The sequence below is a fragment of the Falco peregrinus genome, chromosome 5 (genome assembly GCF_023634155.1).
Source record: "Falco peregrinus isolate bFalPer1 chromosome 5, bFalPer1.pri, whole genome shotgun sequence".
Taxonomy (NCBI): Eukaryota; Metazoa; Chordata; class Aves; order Falconiformes; family Falconidae; genus Falco; species Falco peregrinus.
The window spans coordinates 7259241-7286818 of NC_073725.1; the positions used below are offsets into that span (position 1 = coordinate 7259241).

A 27578-nucleotide genomic window follows, 5' to 3' on the forward strand; every position below is an offset into this window, starting at 1 on the left:
GGCAAAGTGCTTCCTGACTGAGTGCCGTAGTTATGTGTGAAAGAAAGTCAGGGACCGACTAGTTCTCATCTGTTGATCGCAGTTAACTTGAAGCCTCTGAGCGGGGGAGAGCTGTCAGATCTGCTTTCAGAGATAAGGCACTTCAATCCAGGCAGCAACTGGAAACTTTGAAGAAGCAAGATCTACTCTGAAAGGAAACTATAAGAAATGGAATTTCTTTTTACTTTGAAAAGGAAAAAAATCAAAACTTCAGTTACTCTTTTCATCAGCTGAATATGCGCTTTCCTAACTAAGCTGGGACTCTGTATAACAGAGGATCTACTTTCTCTCACTGGATCCATGCTATGTTTTACTACAGTAAGTGCAATATTAATAGGAATGTTATATTTTATCTGTAAATAGAGAGGAAAGCATGAAACGGCATCAGTGAAATTTGAGGGGAGTAAAAAAAATCCTCTTGGCAGATAGTGAAAAACAGGGTTTTGCTGCAACCCGAGGACTGGAGTCTGTGGAAGATCCAAGTGATATTTAACATGACCATCTGTATCATTTTGTCTCCAACAGCATGTTCTTGAGGAAGAAGTGCAGATATGGATCACGTAAGCTGCAGTTTCTCTTGTTGTTGTTGATGCTGGGCTTTTTGCTACTGATGGTTACAATGCTGACTCCACCACCCAGCACCCAGAGCAAGGACGGGACTTTCCAGCCCGTGGAGTTCAGCCCCCGGGAAGGGTACCAGATGGACTTTGCGGAGCCCCAGGAGATGCTGGAGACCCCGGAGGAGAGCCAGCAGTACTACCCTTTGGACGGGCTATCCCCTTTCATCTCCCTGCGGGAGGACGAGCTGATCGCCGCCGTCGTGTCGCCCGCCGGCAGGAGGAACCACAGCAAGGCCAGGAAGGGCTATCGGGTGGTGCGGCAGCAGGGCCGGCGGCCGGGGGGCAAGGCAGAGGGGGACCCCGAGCCCCAGCTCCTGTCCCTGCCCCTGCAGCCTGGGGACGGGGCTGCGGCGGGGGGGCACCCGCCCGGCCTGGACACCCATGGCTTTGACGAAGCGCTTAGCGAGCGGATCTCTCTGCGCAGGGAGCTGCCTGAGGTACGACACCCGTTGTAAGTAAAACAGCCTATTTAATTTCTGGGAGAAAATCGCCTCTTTCCCCGCCGCCGTGAGCCCCTCCTGCTCTGAGCCCCGCGCCTTCCCTGCCAGCCTCGCCGCTCCGGTTCGAGATAACGTTTTTCCCCACGCTTCGCTGAGGAACAGCCCCCCGTTCCTCAGAGCCGGGTACGCTCCCGGCCGCCCCGGCCCCGCCGCCGGCGGGACCCCGAGCCCCCCGCGGGCTGCCCGGCCGCCCCTCCCCGGGCCGCAGCAGCCCGAGCCCGCGGCGCAGGCACCGGCACACCGCCGCTGGGTCAAGCCCTCAGGAGCCGACTGCTGGCAACAGCGAAGGGGGCGGCGGGGGGAGGCAGCTACGACTTGCAGGGGGCGCCGGGTCAGAAAGGGGAGGACGAACGCGCGTACCGCGCCCCAGCAGGCCGCTGCGGTGTGCCGTTACCTGCGACCCCCGCCCGCCTCTCGCCGCGACACGGCGGCCCGGCCCGGCCCGTCACCACGGCAACGCGGCGGGCGGCAGCGCCCCCTGTCGGCGCCCGCGGGCGGGGTGCCTCCGCCGCTGCAGGTGCTGAGGGGCGGCGGGGGAATGCTCCGTGTGCCCGGGCCCCGCCGTTCCCCGCCGGCTGGCTGTGTGTTTTCTGGGGCGGGGAAGGGAACCCGCACGGCGCTGCGCTGGGTGCCGAGGTCCCGCAGGGTCGGGGGCGGTCTGTCCGGCCCGGCCGGGCCTCGGCCCCGGCCTCCCGCCCGCTGGGCCTGCCCCGGGCCCGCTCTGCCGCCAGGGGACGCGGAGCTGCGTGAGGGGCCGCCCCGCCGCTTCCCGCCGCAAGGCCCCAGCCGTCTCCTCACGGTGCGCCTCGTGCTGGGCCTGCCGAGTTTGCCACACGCACTGCATTGCTTGAATACAGGAGTTCGGGGCTTTCAGCTTTTTTAGTACGAGTGGCACGACAAACACTGAAAGGAAACTCCTGCGAGGGAGGCTGGTGGATATCGGTGTGCCTGAGCAGATCTGCCAACACCAAGGTAGCTGGCAGCAGGCAGGCCTTACGGCCGCGTGGAGCGTGTGCTGCGTTTGAAGCCCCACACGTTATATTTGAAGCCCCATGTGTTGCATTTGAAGCCTGGAGACTTGGGAGTCAGTTACTCCAGCAGCCCCAGAGGGGCCATTCGTGACTCTTCTTAAAGAGGGGCTGAGGTGTATCTGCTCCCCTGGCCAGGGGAGAGGGAAAGGGTGGTGGCTGGGTGGTTTTTTCTTGCCTCCTGCAACAAAACCTGTTGTGGCTTTCCCCCCAGGACGCAGTGGGAAGATGCACCAGAAAACATTTTAAGTAACAGACATAGGATATGTACATACATATAAACCCCATTTTTTTTTCTAAGGGTCATTTTCACGTGTTTAAAGGCAGCTGGTGGCTCTTATTTAAGGGGACAATCTTAAGGAAGGAGAAATGAAACTGTTTTTTACGCTTGCTGGCTAGGTTCAGTGTTAATTTGGGTAATTGCATTGAATGATGAAATGCTGATACCATTTCAGTTATTTTTCGCCATGCTCCACTGGCACCTCTTTGAACTGTGTAATGTTAAAGGAGGAGTGATGACCCTCGTTTACTGCCTGTGATGTGAGCCAAAAAACATTTCTACTTCGGCAGCTGAGGGGCCATCCAACAAGGCACAGGTTTAGTTAATACTGATCTCTGTAAGGTTTAAGCCATGGGCTCAGAGCTCTTGGATGGGTTTTCCTGTCTGACTAGTTAGAGCCTGAAGAGCTATCAACACCACAGCTTACAGAGTCCAGATTGAAACCACAGATCTGAACATCTGAGGCTTCATGTTTGTTCAGGCCTAAATCCAGATCATAAACCTGCAGCAGAGGTCTGCCTCTAAGACAGTCCTGTCCTTTATGGCACAACACACAAACCACAGTGATATTTTTTAGGTGTAATTTACTCTGGGGGCCTAGCTCACAATTATGTCAGTCCAGTTTTATAGCAGTGGAAAACGAGAGTGAAGCAGTAATGAAGCGGATTGTTTATTACTCTATTCTGTTTGAATTATGTTGTTCCTAATAATGTCTGTTATTATTTAGTTAGAAAGAACCCAGCCACTTAGAGGCATTTCAGTGAGTTAGCTCCATGGACTCGGTCTCTCTCATTTCACTTGAAGTTAGATGGCAAATCCTTCACACCAGAAGCTATGCCTAGCTTGAAGCTAATCATGAAGCACTTCCAGGTACTTTAAAATAAGGCTGGGCAAACTTCATACTTGCATCCTTCATGTTTACTCTTAAACCAGTGTGTAAGGTGTAATGTAAATGGCATAAGATATACTTAGCTGCTCTTCCTTAGAAAATCAGATGTACAAGGTCTTTTGTGTTTTGCATTGGAGCAATGAGCAGCATAAATAAAGTTTCTTCCTGTGTGAAGAGTACAGAGCTCTGCTGGAAATACACCAGAGCCTACAGGCTGTGCAGTGGCTTGACAGCCCAGAACCCAACTTCCTCACCTGGAAAGTGATACTTTAGACCTCTCTCACGCAACCCTATCTTCTAACATAACTCACATCTCTTTGCGTGTCTTTCCAGGTGAATGCTGTATGCTACTTTTCAGAAAGTAGATGTGTAAAACAGTCTCTTCCAGCACTCCTACTGATCTCACAGTAAAACATATCCTGACAGATGAATCGGGTATCTTGTTTTGCCCCATTTACTTTGAGTACCAGTTTTGACGCAGCCAGGGTTTCTGGGTGAAAAAGCCTAATAACTTGTCCAGTTGTATTAGAAAGTTGTTCTTCCACACTAAGGCTCATCCTCTGAGTTACCATCATCTCTGAGTGCTTTCTGCTGCTATCAGTTGGTCCAGCTGCTGTTGACACCCACCTGGGACAGAGGAGCCAAATCAAGCCTTCCATTGTGATTTTTATGATGGACGTTCTGCCCCAAAAAAGATCTGTTTTCTGCTATTTGGCTTGAGTGTCAAACATATCCAGGCAAACAGAAACTAGCAATGTATCTAAAAAGGTTTTAAATTTCATTTTTAAAGTGTAGCTTCCACTTGAGTGCTGTTGGGAGCTGAATCTCAGAGACATTTCCCTGAAGGTGAGTGGGAGTCCCTATCTGCAGTGCTTTTGCCGTGGCAGAATTGCTCTCCTGTTCATTGCTGCATGTGACAATTCCTTATTTTTCACAAATTGGGTTAAATCACTATGCTCATATCAGTCAGCCCTGACTTCTCGAAATGCCAATTTATGATGGACAGTCTATCAAACTGCTCCAGATTACAGGGAAGGTATTTCTGTATACCAGTGCCTTTTTGCATTTTTCTGAAGATTAGTTATCTATATTGCAAGCCTTTGCCAATCTCCATGGCAACTAAACACTTGCCACCTAGGTTATGTATTCAAGTACAGTTATTTTCAATTCTTTTCCAATTAAGATTCCACAACAGTCTTATTTTCTTGCTATAACTACAGTACTAGCAATGAGGCATTGTAGTATTATGGTGCAAAATATAGGTACTTATAGCTGTACTAAATGTTCCTGGTTGGAAGCTGCCTGGTAGTAAAAGTACTGCATCAAATCTTTACTTATTTACATCTAGGTTCTCCTGCCTGAAAATACAAACACTGCCAAGGTATGAGGGTGTCCTTTTCTTCATCCTGCTGAAAATGGAAATAATTATCCCATGTGAAATTGTGAAGTAACAGCATTGTTGATTAAAGAAAATTAGTAAACCAAGCACAACATAGATTCATTACAGTGTAAAAATCGAGAAAATTTGCCCCTCTATACAAAAAGATATTAATGTGAAATATGATAAACTATATTAAATTATTATAATTGTGCTCATTTAAAATGTGTATTCCTAGAAGTGTATCTATGTTACTCGTTTATTTGTATTTGCTATTAAATCATTCAGACTATTTATTCTCTTAAATGATAAACAGCTTTGTGTCTGGATAATGTCTGGCATCATAGGGCCTCAGTCCATGAATAGAAGCACTACGTAAAATGGTAATAAACATAGCAATGTTAAGAAGATATGATTTACATGAGACTCTGCTGAGTAGCTAATTGTTTAACAACCACTGTAAACTCTGTATGACAGTTCGCTTGACAATACAAAAATGCTGAAATAACAATGGGCCACATTCAGCCAATTCTGTAATTCTTTGAAGAGGTTCGTGCTACTAGAAATTAAATGAGTTAGGAAACTGAACGATTGCTACTCAGGAAATAAAAATATTTTAAAATGTGTTTTCTAATATAAGCAAAGGAGATATATAGGCACTGTCATTGCATCTCTGCAGTGGGCATTTGAAGGCATTTTCTGGAAAATGTGCATCCTCAGGCCAGTAGTATAGTGGGTCCTGTGTCTCTGAACCAAGACTGGTATATCAGAAAACACTTTTTGTTGTGAATGCAATTTGTAGATCCTTTACTGACATTTATGAAACGGGCATTGTTTGACCAGCGTTTGTAGTTTTCATACATGGTTTCTGTGAGGATGAATAGGAAGTGTTCTTCATTCATAAATGCTTGAGTTGTCAAAGCAACTTCCGATTCAAAATAATTTTGGTGGAAGTTATTTCAATGTCATGGGTGAAATCTTGGCCCCATAGAAAACTGAGGAGCAATGGGCCCCAGTCATCACTATAGAGCATCTCTAGGAATGCCATACAGTGACCCAGGCAGCCAAGTGTCTTTTAGTAAATTGTGTCAGTACCTGGAGTTAAAAACTAAGAGGCAGAAAATGGCACAGAGTGAATCTGGGAGCCTTGTTCATCAGTGATTCTTTTTCTTCGGAAAAAGCAACCTGTGCAAACTTTACAGGGATAATACATTTACTTTCTTAAATGTATCTATATTTATTTTCATTGCCCATGTAAGGATCCATTTCTCAGGACTGAGATGTTGGCTTCATTCACTAGGATCCTGGTCAGGTAGTGCACAAGTATACTCATCTGTTGTGCAGATGAGTTATTGTACTTGTTAGTCTTAAAGGTTTCATTTCAGTTTGTTGTTTTCTCTGTTACTTGAGAAAATGTGGAAATTGGTGGAGACTGACCGACCTGCTTTATCCCCCTTTCCGGTTTGTCTAATTGTCTTTTCAGTTTTTCTTTGCCTTCTGGATCATTGCTGTTTGAGCTCTGTGTTTTGAGGCAGCCAGAGCAGAGGAGAGTATTCCAGCAAAACTTTCCTCTTTTTGTATTTTATTTTTTACAGTGTAGTTCTCATATTTTCACTTTGTATTCCAGTCTTGGACACCTTAATACTTCCTTTTCTTCATCAGAAGTAAGCTGAGATCTTAAACTGCTTTCCATCCCTGAAGGCTTAGGTGTAGTTTACCACTTTGCTCTGACAAAGAAGTAGCCAGTTGTACCAGTGTATCCACTGTCTCCCTCATTTGATCCCATGCAGGTGCCTACAGCAAGAATACGATTCCAGTCTGCCTACTGCTAGTGTCATCATCTGTTTCCATGACGAAGCCTGGTCTACTCTGCTGAGAACTGTGCACAGCATTATGGACACAGCCCCAAAGGCCTCCCTCAAGGATATCATCCTAGTTGATGATCTCAGCCAGCAAGGTAGTCCCTGCTTCTCTGTATGAGCTCTTTTTTTCCAAAACTTCAGGGAAGAAACTGTCCTCCTCCAAGAAGTGCGTGAGGAGAGCAGAAGGCATAGAGGACCCTCAGGAAGAGAGCTAACTGGAGCCCTGAGCTGGCTGCCATCCCTAGAATTCAGCTTAGCCTTTCAACTTTGAAATATGTTTCTTTTTTTCCCATCATTTCCAACCACTCTGAACTTTCTTACTTTAAAATAAGATCACAGTATGCAAATTTTAGCCTTCCCACTGGACCAGGTCTGCTGTAATAATTTCCAGACTTGGACTTTGGCTGAAGCATAGAGTGGAAAACTCCACATTGCTAAAGTAATCTGAAGCACTTGGAAAAGCCAAACACCTGTAGTATCACACTCTGATCTGCGCCTTTTATGAGATGATGAGAGCACCTACCTTTTACTGAAACCAGGAGAGGAGGCTATTAAATTTCCCACAGGAATAACTTCACATCTAGTGAATCTCAGTTTCCATGGTTTTCTGCTTCTCTGACATTATGCTGCTGTGGGAATATTTGGAACATGGCCTACACGGTCATGTAAAACAAATGCCCCCAAAACATTTTACCAGCAAGAAGTAGCATCTCCTACTACCTGTTGCTTTTCTATAACAGCTTGAATAAAATCTAAAGCATTTCGGTGAGCATTCTCTTTCTGACAGGGCCCCTGAAGTCAGCTCTGAGTGAATACATCTCTAAGCTGGATGGTGTGAAACTCATACGGAGCAACAAGAGGCTTGGAGTCATCCGAGGTCGGATGTTAGGAGCTGCACGGGCAACTGGAGATGTGCTTATCTTCATGGATTCACACTGCGAGTGTCAGAAGGGCTGGTTGGAACCCCTCCTAGCCAGGCTGTCCAGCAACCGGTAAATATCCCCTCTGGTCACCTCTGACCTCCCTGCATGTGCTAATTTCTGCTGAAAGTCATGTACTTGTAAAGATTTGGGTATTTTTTTAATCTTCTCTTGGTTACCTTCTTCGTTCTGGTCACATTGCTTTTCTTTTCTAGCTTACCACCACCTGCATCACTGGTATGTGGGAAGCAGGATAGGTCACACAACAGATAACCCTCACTTCACACCCAGTATAAGCGAACTGTCAAGAGTTTGTATCCAGTTAGAACTATAAGAAGGCTTCCTGGTGGTCTGAATTAAAAAGGTTGCAGTCTCAAGCTGTTTGCAAATTGGCAAACATCCATCGGAGAAACTGCTGCAAGGCTCCATTATTTTTACTTTTTAGCTGTTTCAGTGATGAAGCCAAGGATAAAATGCTTTGTCTTCCTGAGCCAGTTTGGCTACCTACCAATGTCACCTGTACCATCTGTTCCACAGAAAAAAATAGACTTTCTGGGCAGCCTAAACAGTTCTAGCTAATCGCTTTCACTGACACCAGATTAACAGAGGAAGATACAGATTCATCTTTTCTGAGTCTTTCATTTTTAGGTTGGTGCTTGGGCCCACTCTCTAATGTACAGCTGAGCTCATCTATGCAGTCCCCAAGCACTTATAAGAGATTAAATCACTGCATATGTTTCAAGCATTACGTGGCAGTGAATCCTTTACTAAAGGGACTTTTCTGAAAGAAAAATTTGTGCATTGTCTATCATTACCCATAAGCCACTTGGGAAAAAATGAATTGCTAGAGGGGGCAAAAGAAAAAAAAGAATCTTTAAAACCCTTACCAGACTGTTGAATAGTCATACTAAAAACCTTCAAAGACTGTTCCCAGGCACAGGCACTGGAACGAGATGCTTTTATGCCTGATTATGTTTGCTTATAAGAGAATTAATGTGAGTTTTAAAAAATCATTACATCATTTGGATGAAAACATTAAAAATACTGAGAGCAAAAGTAATGCTGCCTTAGGATGTCAGAACTATTCTCTTCTAAAAGGTCCACCTTGCAAAAGCAGATTATTTTTTGTCTGCTGACTTATTGGATGGTTTATAATGAATATACTTTATGATTCTTCTTCCTTGAGCTAGTCTATTGTTGATGTCCATGCAAAACTCCTATGTGTATCAATTGTCCAGTCCTTATTCAAGGCTGTATTGCTGAAATTTAAAGAATTACAAAAAGTCTCAGAGGAGAGCTGTAGTGACGGGAGAATTACAATGGCAAGAAAGAAGTTATGACTCCACCACAAGCGTAGTGCTTCACTGTCAAAAATTATCCATGCTGAGGGAATGAAAAGCCACAGAGTCTACTATCACTCTGAGATTTCTGTAGCCCTGTCACCAGAGGGTGAGAAAGGGATTCTCTTACTCCATAGGGCCCCTATGCTTATTCATTCCTCCAGGAGGGCAGACATTTAACACGGAGTTAGCTAATGGCTAATTGGATTAATGGAGCAAAGGTGGAAGAGCATTTGGATATTTGTATGGGCTAAGCCATCCTTTTCTATACACCGCATCAGTCGCGGTGTCTGACCCTGGAAGCTTTGTCACTGCTAGTGTGGAGAACCTGTGCCGTTCTTCAGTGCACAGGGAAGACATGCTTTAAAGCATCTGGCAATCACTTTCCCTCACTGCCCATTTTTCCCTAGCTGAAGAATGGTGATAATAACGCTGACCTGATAAGGAAGTTAAAACATGATTTTCCTAAATTGCTTGTAATGCTTGCGTGGAGATCACTATGGAAATGTAAAGCATTAGCATAGTCAACTTGGATTCATTTAGCAGTCAAGGAGCTGTTAGACTGAATAATACGCCCTGAGACTACCCAAATGAGGAAAGTACAGTGAAAAAAAAGCTTACAGTGACTGGTGAAATCAAACTGCAACTCATGCACTTTTGCTGGAGAGGCAGAATGGGAAAGCACTTTATCACCTAGAGTGAGCAAACGAGTTGTTTGCTGGCCAGGGAAAATACAGCCTTCCCAAAGCTCAAAGCTTTGCAGGAGCTTAACAGAACTGGAGGGAGATTTTAACTTTGCAAATTGTGATTAAGTCTAATTTTCTAGACTACTGATCAGATCTGCCACTATTATTGTGACCTGTTGTCATAGAGCAATGCTGAGAGATCCTTGCCCAAACTGAGACCTCACAGTGAGTTGCACAAATGCACAAAAGGGAAGATACCCCCAGTTCTTTGTAGCCTGAGGTAATGACAGACAGGACAAATATGAGGAAAACTATCCTGATTTTACAGGTATGGAAATATTTGACTTGCTCTGGGTGGTGACATTTCATTTCCCTATGTGATGGTTTTATTCGCTAACCCAATCCAAATTATTTTCCAAAAAAGTATTAAGTCTTTCTAAAATCATTACACATGCATTTATGGGCATTTTGACTGGGACTAGTTCTGTGAACCATACCTAACAAATTGACTGGGAAGCTGTGCATCAGCTTAGGATATAGCCTAGACGCAGGGCTCCTCAAACTTTTTAACCAGGGGGCCGGTGCGCGGATGAAATGGCAGGCAGTCATCTGCGGCTGCTTGGTTTCCCCCCGCAACCCCCGGCGGGGGGGCAGGGGGGTTCTGTAAATACCGGGGGCCGGATTGAGGACCCTGCGGGGTCGTATCCGGCCCGCGGGCCATAGTTTGAGGACCCCTGACCTGGAGAATGGTTCAATGGTTTGTAAAGCATCCCTTGAAATTTTTATTATTCAAGGATGAATACCATAGGTACCTGGACAACATTAGAAAACTAGATGAAATGCCATACAGATCATTTTATTTGACAACTGTTTGCGTTCCAGCTAATTCCAGGTGAGTAGCATGGTGCATAGTAATGCAGCTGTGCCATTATTATGGTTGTCTTTTGAGGGGTTTTCCTTTTCCAGGAGACAGCTGGTACTGTATTCAGTCCAAAGGCAGGGAAAGGCACAGGGGGTATATAATGTAGTGTGCCATGAAACCTTTCTGAAAAGAGTGTTCCTTCAACCAAAAACCAGTGACCATCATGCTGAAGCAGGATGATTTTTTTTAAAGAAGATCCAGAGTGTGGTTCCTGAGAACACTATGTGAAAGCAAAATAATCCTTTAACTAAATGATTATTTAAAAAAGGCATGGGCACCATACCTGTGGCAGAGGGATGGCTTGCGAAGGGGTAGCTTGCCTTTAGGACCTTTCCCCGGCTCTGGAAAGGCTGTTTCCCTCTATGCTGGTACATGCCTATACCACTCAAATATTATGTTAGGAAAGATATTAAAATAAGCCTATCTAGTTTCTGAAATTCAAAGTGCCTCTACTTAGCACCATGATTCTAGGTCACTAATCTTTAGTGAAAATGCTGTTAAACAGAATAAGAAATGACCATAGCAGTGGAAAGGTATCTCATCTGTTGTTAACTCCCATTCAGGGGTGAACGGGAGCCTCTGCTTGTAGATACAGGAGTAGAAAAGAGTTACTGTCTGTCTGGAAAATTTCTGTGTAGTTCAGGTTTTATGGTAAAACACTAGAGAGAAGGGAAATATTTTGCACCAAAGTTGAACAGCTCCTTCATCTCTTTTAATCTGATTCTCCACTATTCAGTGGCCCATACTCCAGCATTTTGAGCTACCAAATAGATAAGCCACCTGTTATCTACCTCCTCCCAGGCTCAGGGAAGCATGACGTTATCCATCCAGAGCCCACACAACCCCAGCATATGAGCATGCATTTCCATGCTACTGTCCTTTTTTTGAAAACCTTCCATATACTTCACGTGGAATAGCCTTCTTCCTGGCACTTGCCTTTTTGCCTGATCCTTTTATATTCTCCATTTATCAATAACACTCATTTCAAATTCAGTAAATTAATGTTCTGCATTTACATGGTTTATTATGTGAAGATATGCTATCTCTTTACAATCTTTCACAGTTGAGCGGGATCAGTATGTGACCTATTTTAAAGAAATTGAGGTAAAGAAGCTGAAGATGAGAATCTAAAGCCAAAAGCAAGTATTACTGCCAAAAGTAGGAACAATGAAGATTCAGGTATGATTCATGGCACAGTGCCCTGACTGTCCAGTGTAAAAAGGTGTTGGTCACCCCTGCAGATTTTGGTACCCCACATACAAATTTGACTATTTTCACAAAAGACAGGTTCAAAATATACTTTTTTTTTTTAAAATTAAGCATTCCTTTAGCACTCTACCTAGCAGAGATTTGATGTATATATGTATATGTTTAGTGCTCAGCATATGAGTAGTCCATCAATTCAAGGAGACTGTGCATATGCCCTAAATTAGCCTGGAGTTGGTCTCTAAGGTGATATTTAAGTAATCCTTTATGCCATAGCTTTACCATTCATAATGACTGCATTATGTCTTCTTATTAACCCTATCTAGTTTCAAATGTTTGCATTGCTATTTCCCTGAAGACTTCAGCCAGCCAGCAAGGTGCTTTCAGTGAAAGTGCAGCATGCTGTGGAACCACCTTGGGTTCTCAGTTACTTACTGAAGTTTTGACTATGTGCAGAGCCAGACAACTCGGACTGCCTGGATTTCCTAGCTATCCGAGCTTTGCAGGGAATGATCCACTCTGAAACCAGTTGAGGAAAATACATAATTTTCATGGTTTTTGTGTTTGGGGTTTTGGTTTTGTTTGGTTGGGTTTTTTGTTCCTCCTTATTTAAAGGGTGATTTAGAGAGACTAAAATCTGTTCCCTTCCCAGCAAAAGAAAGTATAAATCAATAAAAAGCACTTCCAAAACCAGTGTATCTAAAACTTCCAAACAGTTGTGTTAATTAAGTCTTCTTCTCCTCGTGTTACTTATTCTAAAAATAGAAAAGAACATAATGTCCACAGCGACTGTAAAGGGTCATGGGAAGATTTTTCATTCGCAATTGTATTTGCTTGAGAAATCCCAAACCAGGAAATTGTTCTTGAGTTGCTCTTTTTCATGGAATTGTGACCTTTTGTAGTTCATGTGTGTTCCAAGCATTTGAAATATTCACAAATTCGTCAAACAGTTCAAAGCCTTGCTGCTAGTTGTATTTGAATTTCCTGTTTTTCCCTTTCCTTGGATTCCATAGAGTAAAATTAGTAGTAGTTTGCCAGTGTGTGTTTTATTTCAAAGTGCTGAACAGCTGCTGTCTGCCAGTTACTCAGTTAAAAAGAATAGCTAAGAACATCTTCCAACTTTCAATTACCACCTTCTGAAAATTTGCATTTAGAACCACAGAAAAATCAAACCATTGCTGAATATGCAGAAAACGGATCTTTTTTTATAAAAAAAGCATTAATACCGAAAGGTAGGTAAACAATGCTTGATTAACATTGAAGTTGGACATTGACCAGTTTTCACGGAAGATCAGGTTACTGGATTCCTCTATTTCAGATCAGAAAGACACTCCCAAGATTAAAAGTTTTAAGAAGGTGTGTTTCTATTGGTTTCGGTAGAGCTACACCAGTTTGTACGAGGTAAAGATAAAGCATTACACTTAGAAACATACTCTTGAAAACTGTTAATGTTGGCATTCTGAAAGCTACTAGAGTAATAGCTTTAAAACACAGTTATCAGGTTGCACTGTATAATTTTGTGGGAAAGGAGATTAGGTTTTATTTTATTCTGGTTTATTGTTATATTTGCCAGGGTAGAATATGACCTATCCAGTGAGTTATTGTCAGCTGTGTTAAACACTGTAATTTTTTATGTCATAATTTGCAGATAGTTTGGATAATTGCTTGGTCTCTAAACCGTCAGAATCCATTACATCACTGCAGGTATTTTTCCTGAATAGCATTGAAGAATCAATGCCTAATAATAAGCAAAGCAAAATCATTCATTAAAAATAACAAATTATTTTGACAAGAACTACTTCTGTGGTGCTTACTCTTGTGGGTGATTGCACTGATGCTAAAAGCATCACTGGAGTTTGGAGTTTTATAGCACCAACAAATTTAAGGTGGATCCAAAAGAAGTACAGATTTTAAATGGCTGAAATGACATGAAGATGTAGGATAGTCTGAAATGTCTGGATCATCTGATCCAGAATATATCTGAGCATAACTGAGTGTCTGCGTTGTCTCTGTCTAAACTATCATAGATATGCACATGTGGTCTAGTCTTCATGGTCAAGGTTTTTTGAATCGTTTAGTCTACATTGCCTCCTCTGGCTTCCACTCAAATACGCCCTCCTGATAGTTCCCTCCTGACTCTGAAATTGTAAAATAAACTACTCTGAGGTCATTAGTTCCTCAGTCCTGTCTGGATGAGAATGGATAAACAAGTAGCAACAGATAGCACGCATTTCAGCAAGTAGCAAAACTGAGGTGGAAAGTACAGGACTCCAACCACACTCCTAACCAGAGAGCTGTCAGAGATACTTGTACGCTGGAGATTGCAGCAGGCTGTAGAAATTACTTTTACAGCAATTTTTCATTTTTTTGAAGTTTAGTCATATAAAATCCATTTAGCTTGTTAGATGGATTTTTCCCAGCATATAAAAAAAGCCCACCTGCTTGTGTCCATCAGGACACTACCTTTGAGTAACTTCCAGAATCAGTTCATTTCCTTTTCATGCTGTTAGTGAGTAAAGGTTAAATACAGCTTTCAGTAGAAAGGCTCCTGCTAGCTTGAGTTAGCGGTGGTTGCTCCTGTCCTGGATACAAAACTGTGTTACAGGGGTACCATCAAGAGAATTAGGGAAGGATATCAGCTTTATTATTTTTAGTGTCATTTCTTTCCATTTCTTCTTGAGTCCTGTGGGAGAATGACAGCAGATCATTGCCTTAACGTATATGCCTACAAATGTTGCAGGTGACCATAACATTTTCTCTATTTATAAACTCGTTTCTAAGAGTGCCTATTATTACCTATTACAAAGGCTGGTATTACACCTGAATGGAGAAGTATAATCACTTCTCTATTTTAAATCTTTCTGCCTTTAGCTCATCATAGGGCAATCTGCTCTTATTAAGAAACAAAGGAATAACTAAGTCATTTTAACGCTATTCTCTGCATACAATTCACTGACAATCAGTAGTTTCCATTTCTTCATGGGCTTCTAGACTTCTCTGCAGGAAATGTCAACTCTGATAAAACAAAGTCTGGAGTTTCCCCCCACCCTGATACTGAAAAAGCATTACTGTAGTGATTGTAAAGGCAGAGAAGGTATGTCAAGATTACATTAACGTCATCTAGAGCTACCATCTTCCTCAGCGGGTTCTGGTGTCTGCCATGGAAAAGTACAGAGAGCTCACTGTGTTGGAGACTTCTGATGTCCTTTCTTCATTGATAGTATTATGTTTTAAGTGTATTTCTCTCAAGAGTGATCTCTGACCAACATAAATATCTTTGAAAGAGAAGATAAAACCTTCTACATTTTGCCACAAAATTGACCATTTCACTTTTCTGTCACAGTTTTAACAGGAAGTTCTTTTCTAGAGAAAAAGCTACTCCAGAATAATTTTCTGTATGAAGACTCTTACTCTAGAACAAGAGTAATTTGTTCCAGTGTACTTTATTCCCTAGTAATTGTTACTGATTTTTCTCCAGAGGAATGTCTGTCTATAGACAAGCCCTTACACTGAGACCAGAGGCTATCCTTTTTGAGTAACAGAGAAGAAATGGACAATGTTGTCCAACAGGTTTTTTTCCTGCAGTCCCTAATACCATTGCCTTTATACTCTGAAAATTTCCAGATGTAATTATGTCATTGACCTGGAAACAAGGAACGCTGATGGCTCTTCTGAACTACCAGTTAATTCCAAAATGATGTACAAGCACAATGTGAAATACTATGAAATGTTTGCCATGGAGAAATGTCTAATACCTCTTCTCAGACTAATACAAATTTAACTTAAGCTAGAAATGAATTGGAGGCTTGCTGCCTGTGGTGCAATGGCTCTATTCTGGCTCATAAAAATAGATTCCACACTGTGATGACAGTGCATTTGCAATAGCATTTTAAGCTTGTGATAAAATACAAACAAACTGGTTTATGAGCTTGATGATAAATGGTTTTGCAAAACAACCAGCAGAACAAAATAAGGATAAGTGCACTCTTTATCGACTTGAAGTGACAAACTCGTGAAGTGTGTGGAAGATCTACAGGAAAATCAAAGGATGGTGAAGTCTATAGCAAAACATGATTTTGGTCTCACAGACTTCACATCCATGCAGAGCTTATAGCATCAGAGGTTGGGGCCTCTGTGTGAAATAGCTTTATAAGAATTCTGATGGTTATCTCATAGCAAAATCCTGAATAGTTTTAAATGACAATGCAAGGTACACGTTGTCAATAAACTATTGATTTTTAGGTCCCTCACTGCAGGTTCGGTGTTCCCATGCACTGAGCGCCTGAGCTTCTATCAGCAGGGAAAATAAGGGCACTCAACTTCTAGAGGAGTGTTTCTGCTTGACAGTGTCAGAGAGGAGAACCACTGTTTACAACATAGTAGTGAACTTAATTTGTGCTTTGGCTTTGAAAATAATTTTTTTCTGAATGGTGTTTCTGAAAAATGTCTTTTTCAGAAACAGTGTCGTCTCCCCTGTCATAGATGTCATAGACTGGAAGACTTTTCAGTACTATCACTCTGTGGGCCTGCATCGAGGTGTTTTTGATTGGAAATTAAATTTCCATTGGGAACCAGTGCCAGAGCATGAAGAGAAGGTACGACAGTCTCCCATCAGCCCTATCAGGTAACAGTCCATCAGCCAATATGCCTCCACTCAGCTCAGCAGCAGAACTGTACAGTTTGGGTCATCTTCCAGCTAACAGAAGAGAGGCAGGGTTATGTGCATAGGCTCAGTTTACATTTTTTTGAAGGGATGGGTTTTTGGTTTACACTGAACTTCTTTGGCCTTTAGTAATCAATCTAACTAGATTGCAGTCATACTTTGAACATGACAAGTATTTTCCACACATTGACACAACTAGTATACAACCTGAATAGGTTTGCAGGGAAAGCAAAAGATAGATCATACAGAATTAAGAAAGATGTTTTAATCATGATCTGTTTGCCTGTTATTTTGGGTGTATGTAACATTTCCCACTGTTCTGAGCCTTATTTGATAATTCAGCTCTTGGCTCTCTTCCCCAAGAAAATCCTAGAATTAGGTTCCAGTTGTTCTTTTTTTTGGTTAGATAAACAATTCATTCAAGCTTATACAGAGTATCATTCAATCATTTTGCAATACTATCTCTGTGGGAATGATGGGATTTTCACAGTTCACATAATTCCCTATACAAACCTGAAGGTGTTTTCCACACAGGAGTCCTGTGGTAGCTGGTGCAGTGGTGGCCATGGATCGACATTACTTCCAAAACACTGGAGCTTATGATTCTGACATGACCATATGGGGAGCAGAAAATCTGGAACTATCTATAAGGGTAAGGACATCAATTAAAATGTCAAGCTGTGGTAACTATTGGGCTTTTAAGGAACCTGAATGAAAAGGCAAGAAGCAATTTATAAAAGCAGTTAAGTGCAGAACGTCTTGGGGTATGGAGACAATCACTTTTCTTGCAGAAATCTATCCCTGTGCTCTGTGATCTGTCAGGACTATACAAGGACATGCAGCTGCTGTGAGTTAGGAGCATTATGTCGGGAGAAGGAAGTTTCACCAGCTATTGCTGTCTAAGGACTTGAGTGACTGGTTTTGGCCCCTTCTGAAAGCTGCCTCTTCTTTTTTGGCATGTAACGTACACCAAAAGGGTAGTACCATTATTTCTTTGCCAACCTGTAGCTTTAATACAGAATCATTTATATTAAATTGTTTGTATTGATTTTGCTGAATACAAAGAGTAACTGATATTAAAAAGCAATGAAAATTGCAGACACAAAGAGTATAGAGTCTTTTAATGTCCCAGACAAAAGAAGGCATGCTCCCAGGTCTCTTCACTATGCTGCGCTATTTGTGCACAGAAAAACATAAGCATATAAATGGTCATACTGGGTCAAATCAAAGGTCTGATTGCCCAGTATCTTCTCCGTGTCTCTGTATCTATGGGGAACAGTGTATGAAGAAGCACATAATAATGCTCTTGCTGTTTGCAGCAACGTGCAGATCAGGATTTCCTGAGGTGTAGTCTATAGCAAAGGAGGTTGTCCTTTTTATGTAAAGGTAATTTCTTTTTATGCTTTCACCTGTGTTTCAGACCTGGCTCTGTGGTGGCACCGTAGAAATTATTCCATGCTCCCGAGTTGGGCATGTCTATCGAAATCACTTTCCCGATGCTTTCTCCTATGAAGAGGCCATTGTGAGGAACAAAATCCGAATAGCAGAGACCTGGCTGGGCTCTTTTAAAGAGAATTTCTACAAGCAGGACACAGTGGCTTTCTTAATCAGCAAGGTAAAGTGGTTTGTTTCTGAGGGAAGGCGTGTGTGTTAAGGTAGGTGAAGGAGGTGGAATGGGGCAGGGGGTGGGAGGAAGGTGGGGGGGAGCAGTTCTGTGTGCAGTCAGACATTCAACATGCATGGTGCTGAGGATAGTCTTGTTATAAAAGCTTCCAGTGAAAGACCTGTCAGATCAGGAAGAAAAGAGAGAAACTTGTGTCTAGGAGTTGTTTGCTTAAGTTAATAAAATCTCTTGGAGTGTGACGACTTCTCCAAATGACTCTTTCTTCAGCTTGCCCAACAAGCTGCAATTTATTTTTCCACCAATAGTACACGGAGGGTTGCAGTGCATCTGAAGTGGAAGCTAGTAGCACTATGTGCTCTAAGGGCCTTCTAGGGGATTCATTCTTCATTTGTGAAGGTCTTCCTCAAGTGATTTATGAAGATATTCAGTAATATTCATGGACATGTGGCAAACTGTGGTGTCTCTCCTACTAGAAAGGACTATATCTGAGTGGTCTAGTGACAAAAAAGGTGATTTTTTTTTTCCTCAACTGAAAGATGTCCAGAAGCAACTGTCTGTAGCTGAGAAAGATGTCAACAAAGCCACCTTTTTACAAGTTACTTTTTCATTAGAAGCATTGCACAGACAGCAGCCCGACCTCCAGGGATTTGGACTCCCAGCAGCCTGCACGCTAAGGCAGATGTGTAGCCAGGTGTGTGGTGTAGCCCTGGCATGCAGCCACACTTGAACCCTCTGCAGACTACACACCATCCAACTACTACAACGGCCATAGTTGTTTAAGCCACTGTATAATCCATTGCAGATCAGCGTTGGTCAAGGAACTGTCTATCTGTGTATTACAAACCAGTGGATGTTTGTTTATCCGGAGTCCTGCAGCTATGGTTAACGTTGTTAAGTTGTTAATGTTGCTGCAGTTCTCAGGAATTCTCTGGCCCCAGTACCTTTCCTTGTAACGATAGCCTCTCCTACAAGGCAGTGGACAAACTTGTAAGCAGTTTTGAATGAAAACATGTCATTCACCTTCTTGTTCATTTAACAATGCCATGCTTTTAAGGAGAAAAAGATGCACTAAAAAATTTAGGCAGAGCATGGGTAGGTGCTGTTTCCCATTCAGTTTTCCTCCTACATTTCAGGCCTGCATGCCTCAGTCATTGCAATGCTGGCCATCATCTAAGAAAGCCAGATCCAACAGGAGCTGGGTGTGGGGAGAGGAAAAGGGCTGTGCGTCAGGGTGGCTTCTCTCCTGTCACCTAGTCTGACCTCCTTACGCTCCACCGGTGTATCTGCCTCTCCAGTCAGCTTGCTGTGCTAATCCTAGAGTCTATCATGTTTCTTTTTCTATTCTATTTTCACATTTTTAAAAAAGCTTCTCCCTCCTTGTCTGTGTTGTAGGTTTGAATTTCACTGGCCAGAAGTTTGTCAATTGACTCACAAGGGTTGCAGCCATGTAATTGAAAGGAGGACACTAGACCAAGTCTTTTCAGATGAGCAGTTAGTCCTTCAATCATTTAATAATTTCCTGAAAGCCTTACTTGACAGCTCAGAAGAGATTTTCTGTACTAAAAACTACAGCCACAAATGATACAGTTTACTAGCTGTAAGCACCCTGCCCTTTCACCCGAGAGTTTATTCTAGCCAGAATACTTTTAGTACTTCTAAGTATGATGCTCCTTCAAATGATCAATTTTACGATCTGTGCGCCCAGCATACCATAACATAAAAGGCCCTTTTCTCTGTTCCTTTTTTTCACAGCCAATCTTTTCAGTGTGTCAGTGCAGCGGGATGTTATTCAGGAGACACGAGCGAGCAATGCCATTATTGCCGCTCAGCTGCAGATGGGCCCCGCAGGGATTTATTGCACTGGGAGGCTGAGCAGAGCCACCCATTGGCCGTTACAAAAATCTCCAGGAGCCTTGACTGCCGACACTGCCCACTGCAGAAAATAACTAGTGACCCCCGTATGGGTTGCTTTATTAAGTCTTCCCGGTTTATGGTCTGACACACATCTTGCACAGGGTGCCTGTGGTATAAGCGTTAATGCAGATGAATAAGGCTCTTCCCAGCTCCCTATGATTTCAGCCGCTGTCTCTTTTTTCTTCTTGTGTGGATTGTTTGCTTGATTTACAAGCACAGCTTCCTTTCAGATTAGTTTACAGGGACAATGACTGTCTTTACATTATTTACACCATTTATTTGGCATCATATGCAGACTGTAACTAGTATGACAAAATGAGATTTACTGCCATCGCCTTCTTCAGCCAAAGTAGAGTCTCATGAGAAACATCTCTTTTTAGGGGAAGCGTTTTACTTCTCTATTTCCATTTCCAAGAAAACCTCTTGGGAAAAGGTTTGTGTGCTGCTGAATTGCTGAAATGTTAAGCTTATTGAATCTAAGACAGATACTGAACTATGAGGTTCTCTTCAGCATATTGCAACTGTTGAGCTTTGTCAGTGCAGTTTACAGGGGCTGGCAAACAGTGCCACGAGGCATGATTGATTCCTGCCTTTAGAAACGGATACCTCTTCCTTGATCTCCAAGGCCCTCGACTTGTCAGTGTTTTCCAGGCATGTCACAAAGTCCTTTTTTCTTTCTTATGGATGCAGAGAAAAAGCTGATCTAAGGAAAAGTTATTTACGGTCAATCGCTTGCTTACGTTACGAATTTTAATTTCTAACATAGGAATCCAGACCGATTTCCTGGAATGCAAAACTGCATTTCTAAAAAGTAGAAACATGAAGGGGGAGATCTACTGCTGGCAAGAAAGAGGAGAGTCTTAAGGGTGGTGAGGTATTTTTAGTATTTGGGCACTGAGAGATTTAGAAAAGTGTTTTGCATGGTTTTGAAACTCAAGGATTAGACACCTGCTTAGAGGTTTTCATAACCCTGTTTAGCCATCTTCAGTGCTAAATACCCTCAAATATTCAGACTGTCAGTCCTCTGCAGTGCAGATGCCCACTTGAAGGCACTTGTCTTTTTTCAGGACAGAGTTGCTACCAGGAAGGGTGAGAGTCGATGTTGTGTGTATATAGTTCAAGAAAACACATAAATCATAGGAGAAGTTTTATGCCTTTATAGCCACAACACACGATCGCTTACTGGAGTTAGTAACTGTCAGATGATAATTTGTGAGATAATAATAAAAGACTATATTTGGGGCTAAACTCTGTTATTACCTACATCCTCTGATCATGGAGGGCCGCCAATAACCGGGTAATTAGGGCTTTTAAAGACCTGGAAATTGAATTTTAATCAGCAGGGCAAATTCTACACTCAATGACAATCTAACACAATCACACTGATTTCAGTGCAACAAATATCAAACTTGGCCCTGAGTTTTTTAATTAAAAAGACGACAAAGTGTCCTGGTTTCAGCAGGGACAAAAGGACTGTTGTTGTTTAACTCCAGCCAGTAATTAAATGCCATGCAACCGCTCGCTCACTGCCCCCTCAACCGGAGGGAAGAGAATCGGAAAGGAATGTAAAACTCAAGGGTTGAGATAAGAACAATGTAATAATTGAAATTAAATAAAAATGAAAGAGCAATAATAATAATAGCAGTTACAATGAAAAGGAGGGGAGGGGGGGAGGAATGAAATCCAAAGGGAAGTGAGAAAAGAAAACAAGTGATGCGCAATACAATTGCTCCCCACCCGCTGACCGATGCCCAACCAGTCCCAGAGCAGCGATCAGCAGGCCCTGGCCACCCACCCACCCCCCAGTTTATATACCAAGCATGACGTCCCATGTCCCCTCCTAATTTTTTGTGCCACTCTAGCCCTCTAGCTGGAAAGGCCTGAGAAACTAAAAAGTCCTGGACTTGGTATAAACATCACGCAGCGACAACTAAACCCATCCGTGTGCTATCAACATTCTCACACCAGATCCAAACACAGCCCTGCGCCAGCTACTAAGAAGAAAATTAACTCTATCCCAGCCAAAACCAGGATGCAAAGTCTGACTTATCTTGCAGTATGAGAATAATTTTTAGAGGAAATCCTTATTTTCACAGTGTATGCTACTTCTGAAACATTTACTTCCATCACAATGCCAGATTAAATGCTGGTTTAGCACAAAGTTGGAGGAAGGCTATAGCTGGTCATCCTCCTTTGCATATCTCATGAGAGAATATGTATCAGTCTCTGTAACATGAAGAATAGAGGAGGTGGTAGAAATAATGTTTATGACTTAATTTTCACTTCTAGCATCTCTAACACAAATACACTAGTAACCTTGTTGCCCCTATGCTTTCTCCATAAAGGCAGAGAAGCCAGACTGCAGTGAGCGCCTTCAGCTACAGAAGAGGCTGGGCTGCAGAAATTTCCAGTGGTTTGTATCAAATGTGTACCCTGAACTCTCCCAGCCTGAAGACGCACCAAGTTTCTCTGGCAAGGTAAAAGAAAACACACTATAAAGAATGATTAGTGGTTTCGTAGTGTTTAAAGACCCCAGTATTGTTTCCACGTACTAAGTACTCGGTAAGCATAGAATAAAAGGTTGTTCCTTCTTTGGAACATTTATTGTCCAAACATGATGCAACAAGGGTGGGAGGAAAAAGAAAAGGACAGAGAAGACAAACAGCTGGCCCAAATTCTCACATTCACTGACTCAGTTCAGTGTCACAGCTCAAAGGATCCTAACTTTAGGTTCTTTAGGTGCCATTAGTAAAGGAAAATAATTGTTTTGCCTCATGCAGATGGCAGCCATAACAGCAGCTGAGATTGCTCTGTGCAGACCCATGTGCATGAAGAGAAAAAGGCATTTCTTCAGCCCTGTACTTCCCACAAGGGCAGAAGTGGTAGCAACAGCAGTTCTTTGGGTTTTTTTTGGGGGGGGTTGGGGGTTTTTTTGAAAAAAAAAAATCCACAAGGTGATAATTACCATCACTAAGATATGAATTTATTCCAGGCAGCCTTACTGGAAGGGATTTTCCCCCAACAAGGCAACAAGGTCCACTAATTAAGTCACACTCTGCTATGTGTAGCCAGATTTCACTGTGTCCTTTCACTGTTTTCAAAGTTTGCTTGAGAAGAGTGTAAGAACTGAGAGTTGATCACAGGAATTGTCACTTTTTTTCTGCTGAAATATTTGGGGTTTTTCTGACTACAGTGTCCAGCTGAAGTGCAGTTTTCCGTTAGCATAAAATTTTTGACAGATTTCTTTTAACTATCATAACAGTTAAAACCAGAAGTGGGTATCTGTAACTTAAACAAAACTCACTAGGTAACACTGACCTTTGGTAAGACTCTGCCTTTTATATCAGGTCAGTTTACAAGATCAATATGCAAGGTCTAGTCTGAAAGAAAAAAACATTGCCTAAATTACGAGCAAAACCATATTTCATAAAGGGATACAATCACAAAAAGTTAGCTAAAGGATATTTTGTTTGTTTCTGATTGTGCTTTATTTACAGCTTTACAATACTGGTGTTGGCTTCTGTGCAGATTACAGACCTGGCAGAGCCATTGCAGAAGGGTCTATCGAACTCTCCCCGTGCAGCGACAGTCTCACCCAGGTACTGTATATTTTAAGTATACAGGCACTGTACCAGATCCGGGGAACCTTCCAGCAGATGCTCACTTCAGCCTGCAAATGGCTGTGTTGGCATTAGTCGAAATACTGATGTGTTTAAGATTAGGCATGTGCTAAGGCAATAATGCCCACTCTTCTGCAGCTGAGTGTCATTTGAAAAATGGCAATGTTCTGTGTGTCACTGAGGCCAGCTACCCACACTTTGCTCCAGCAGACATCACTAAGTACCTTTTTGTTGCTATATTGGGTAGCGACTGGAGAACAGAAAGCCTGGGAGTAAAAATTATGTAACAATCCTAGAATGATGGAGATGGGTTTCCCCATTAGTGCCTAAAACTGCAGTTAAGTGCCTCAACTGCAGTCGAAGACAGGAGGGAAATTCATGCTGGCTCCCAAGCTGGCATTAGCCTAGCAAGTTCATGCATTAAGAGAAGCCAAACCAGTACAGATTTACTGCAGATGTTTACTTCAAGTCCCAAGCAAGTTTTACTGCTCACACTGAGCTCAGGATGAGCTGTAGGCACATTTCTAACTGCAGTGTGTGCAGACACTGTCAGAAACACCCTTCTGTTCAAATATTTATTGAACTAGAAATTCTTATTATAGGAAGAGTTTACTTTATATATAATTACAGTCCACAAAGCCTTTCCTTAGATAAATAGTTATGCCAGAACTAGCTAGTGGCGGGGGGACGATGGGACTGCTTTGCAGGGTCAAGGCTGTTGAGTCTCCATCACTCATGTTTGGGTTGAATCTTGACAAACATGTACAGGAAATTATTTTTTGGATTAGCATTTAAAAATGAATTGGGACGTCCTTCCATCATTGTTCAAACAACCCCTCCCTTTTCCAGCACTTTGAATATAACAGCATGAAGGAAATCCGGCTTGGCTCTGCTCCACTGTTTTGCTTTGATGTCAGACACGGGAAGGTTATTCCTCAAAACTGTACAAAGGAGACGGACAACAGACAACAGCACTGGGATGTGCAGGAGGTCAGTAGTGGCTTTGCTGTGAGGGGAAGGTAGCTGATGGTGGCTGTGGGATCACTGGGTGATTGACAGGATTCGTGTATGGGGAAGGGATGAGGTATTGGAGGGGCAAGTTTCACTTCTATACCATTTTCACCCAGGAAATTTAGGATGCTTCTTGCCCATTTACACTGTCTACATGAAATAAATTTGGTTTAAAAATACAAATTACAGGAATTCTACCTAAATGTATATGTCCTTGTTTTAACTCTCTTACTGGCCTTATAGGAATAGAATCAGAATCAGCGAGTGTGAAAATAAAAGCAGGGCAAATCCTTGTCCACTTCTTTTGCATAGAGGAAGGATCTGGGAATCCTGAACTCTCCCAAATGAGAGCCCTGTGGGAGCAGGAGGAACATTAAAATTCCTCCTGCGTTGTAAGAGAAACTTCCTATTAGAGGTATTCAGTATTATTCAGCGGACTTCGCCCAGCAGAACAGGAACTCCTCTACAAGACTGAAAAATGTGATGCATTAGGACAGCCTAGGAAAATAGTAATTACTGTAGTTGCAGGAATGCTGCAGTCCTCTGGTACCATTCCTACTGTAATTTGGTTTGATTCCTAAAGGAAGCACTGGTCTTTGGAAGTTTTGTGGCCTGTAGTAGTGTAGTTGACGCTGATAACCACCTGCACCCACAGGAAACAAATGGTGGAGAAGAGTTTTATTGAATTCTGCGCCTACCACTGCTGTCACCTTCCAAAGGAATTACAAATGCTCGCCATGCCCTGGACTCAAAGCTAACCCTAGTCATTATGTTTAGAGCAATACTTAAAAAACCAGTCATTGCTGGTGATCTATTGTATGTAAAAAGTTTCAGAAACTTGGCCTAGCTTTTACTGGAAATCCCTTATTTTTAATTTGTTCATTTTTTTCCCTTCTTCTCTCATCTTGTAGAATGGAATGATTGTCCATGTCCTTTCTGGCAAATGCATAGAAGCAGCCAAGAGCGACGATGAGAAGGACTTGGTTTTGTGTGCATGTAACGAGAATGCAAATCAGGTCTGGCAATTTGAACGTTCCCATGTGCTACGTCAGAGATGACTGACAGGTCTCTGGAGTGTCAGTAATGGAAACATTCGTTCTGTTTGGGATTTAAGATACATTTCCTGCATGGACAACAAAGATGTTTGTGTTTGCTGTAGCATGCAGGGCTGGGCTCAAATAGGTGCCACCATTTCCTGGTTTATTCAGCTCTAGCTAAAATTTCTATTTAATCTGTGAAGCAGGGAATAAAGATACTGTGAGCATCAACACATTCTCAACTCTGCTATCGCAGAAGACAGTTAAGTTTGCCCTTTGAAAGAAACATGAAAAAATGGCTGCCAGACAGCCTGTCTTTAGCATATTCTGTGACTTCTGAGGATACAGCAAAACAAATGTTTGTGAAACTTTTGAAACTGTAAGAGGCAGCCAGCCAAACCAGGATAAGATTTTAGCCTTGTTTTACGGTGCAGTCGACTCATATAAAACAAAGTAGGTTTTGTATGCATAAAGTAGATGTTTTCACAGGTAATAGCTAAAATTTTGTTTTCTAACTAGCCTGAGTTAAATTTCTACTCTCTGTGAGATTGCACAGAGCATAAATTAGCACTTAATTAGGCACTAACTGCTCCAATTGACTTGGAATACCAGCAGTCCTCAGCATCTTCTTTAAACCCTTCATCCACAGTCTAATTTGGATGGAAGAATGAGACTGAAATATTAATAACTCTTTTTTTTTTGGTTGGTTTTAATGAAATTTAAGAACAACTCTTCAGAAAACTTTTGTGGAATATGAAAGATTGAACTAGATTAGAAAGAAGGGTAACAACGTCCCCGTTTATTTTCAAATGGACTGTATCAGTAGCATCCATTTGTTCTCAGAAAGCTATGGGATGAGCTTATTGTTATTCCTGAGAAAAAAGTGCTGGCTGAAAACAGCGAATGAAGGGAAACAGCAGGTTTCAACAGTGACTACCTAGGAAGAAAATACCAGTGCCTACTTCCAGTTGCTTGCAGCCTGCGTTAAGTCTTTCACACTGTGAGAGTGGGTAAGTCTTTCACACTGTCAGTTTTGGCCAAGAAGATCTTTTAGATTCTTGCTGTTGTGGGTCTCCAGGCTGAGCCTCAAAAGACAGCAGCATACAAAATTTTCTAAACAAACTTCTTCTGCAGAGCCTGCATCCTTGCTGACCTCCTGTGTTTCAAAGAAGTGAATGAGAGTTGTTAGGTAAAGAGAATGGTCTCCTAACAGTACACACTAGCAAAACAGATTTCTATCAGTGTTTTGTTAGGGCACTTTCAATTTTGGAGCTAAACCTAACAATGATGGCACTTTCCAAGAGCCTGCTAAGGCAGAAGAACAAAGATTTGGGAGTCTTCCCACATCAGCATGACACCTGATTTACAGTATAAATCAGTCATAACCATATTTATTAAAGGGGAAGGGCATAATTCATGAAAATTAACTTGGTTTTGAGATTTTTTTCAAGAGACAGAAAGGTTGGTTTGTTGCTTTTTTTTAAATGTACAGCACATTGTTTGGACTTTAGAGAAAGGAAGAAATAACAGAATATTCTGCCCAGAGCCTTCCAGTCACCTGCTCTTGATAAGTCATACGTTGGTTTCAAGCATATAATATTGGTTACAACAGAAGACGTGAACAGCATCCTGTGTTGCGTTGTCCAAAACATTTCCCCGTGGGCTTTGAGTGCCACAGATTCCACACCATGTTCAGACATCACTCCAGTCACCCTAATTGCTACTTACTCTTTCCTTGATAGCATCAGAATTTAATACCATTTGCTGCTGTGTCATTTAAAATTTCTTGTGACATTCTTAAAAATGCTTCAACTTTCACCTGAAAGGATGGTAGCAGCTTCTTCCAGAACACCAAGTGATCCCTGATCATGGCCCAAATCTAGGGTGAGAAAAGAGAATTTCTAAAATTGCATAAAAGCTGAATGAAATGCTATTTTAACAACATGTGATTCCTTTCTTTTAAATTACGAGTATGCCAGATTTTTTAATTATGTATTATTTATTATATTTTGGACTCCACACTGGGAATGTAATTCCTT

General features: G+C 42.2%; 1 protein-coding gene across 3 annotated transcripts; it reads left to right on the forward strand.

Annotated features, from left to right (window-relative positions):
- GALNT15 (polypeptide N-acetylgalactosaminyltransferase 15) lies at nt 1-27422 on the forward strand. 3 transcript variants are annotated; one of them, XM_027782764.2, is made up of 11 exons: nt 1-357; nt 565-1110; nt 6525-6691; nt 7384-7588; nt 16127-16294; nt 16868-16985; nt 17754-17948; nt 22217-22348; nt 23369-23470; nt 24341-24481; nt 25414-27422. In XM_027782764.2, the coding sequence occupies exons 2-11, from the start codon at nt 566-568 to the stop codon at nt 25558-25560; spliced, it is 1920 nt and encodes a 639-aa protein (XP_027638565.2). In that variant the 5' UTR covers nt 1-357; nt 565; the 3' UTR covers nt 25561-27422. The 3 variants fall into 3 exon arrangements, with proteins under 3 accessions (XP_027638565.2, XP_027638564.2, XP_027638566.2); XM_027782763.2 differs by having other exon boundaries at nt 1-1110; XM_027782765.2 differs by lacking the exon at nt 1-357 and having other exon boundaries at nt 914-1096.
- The last annotated feature ends 156 nt before the right edge of the window (nt 27423-27578 follow it).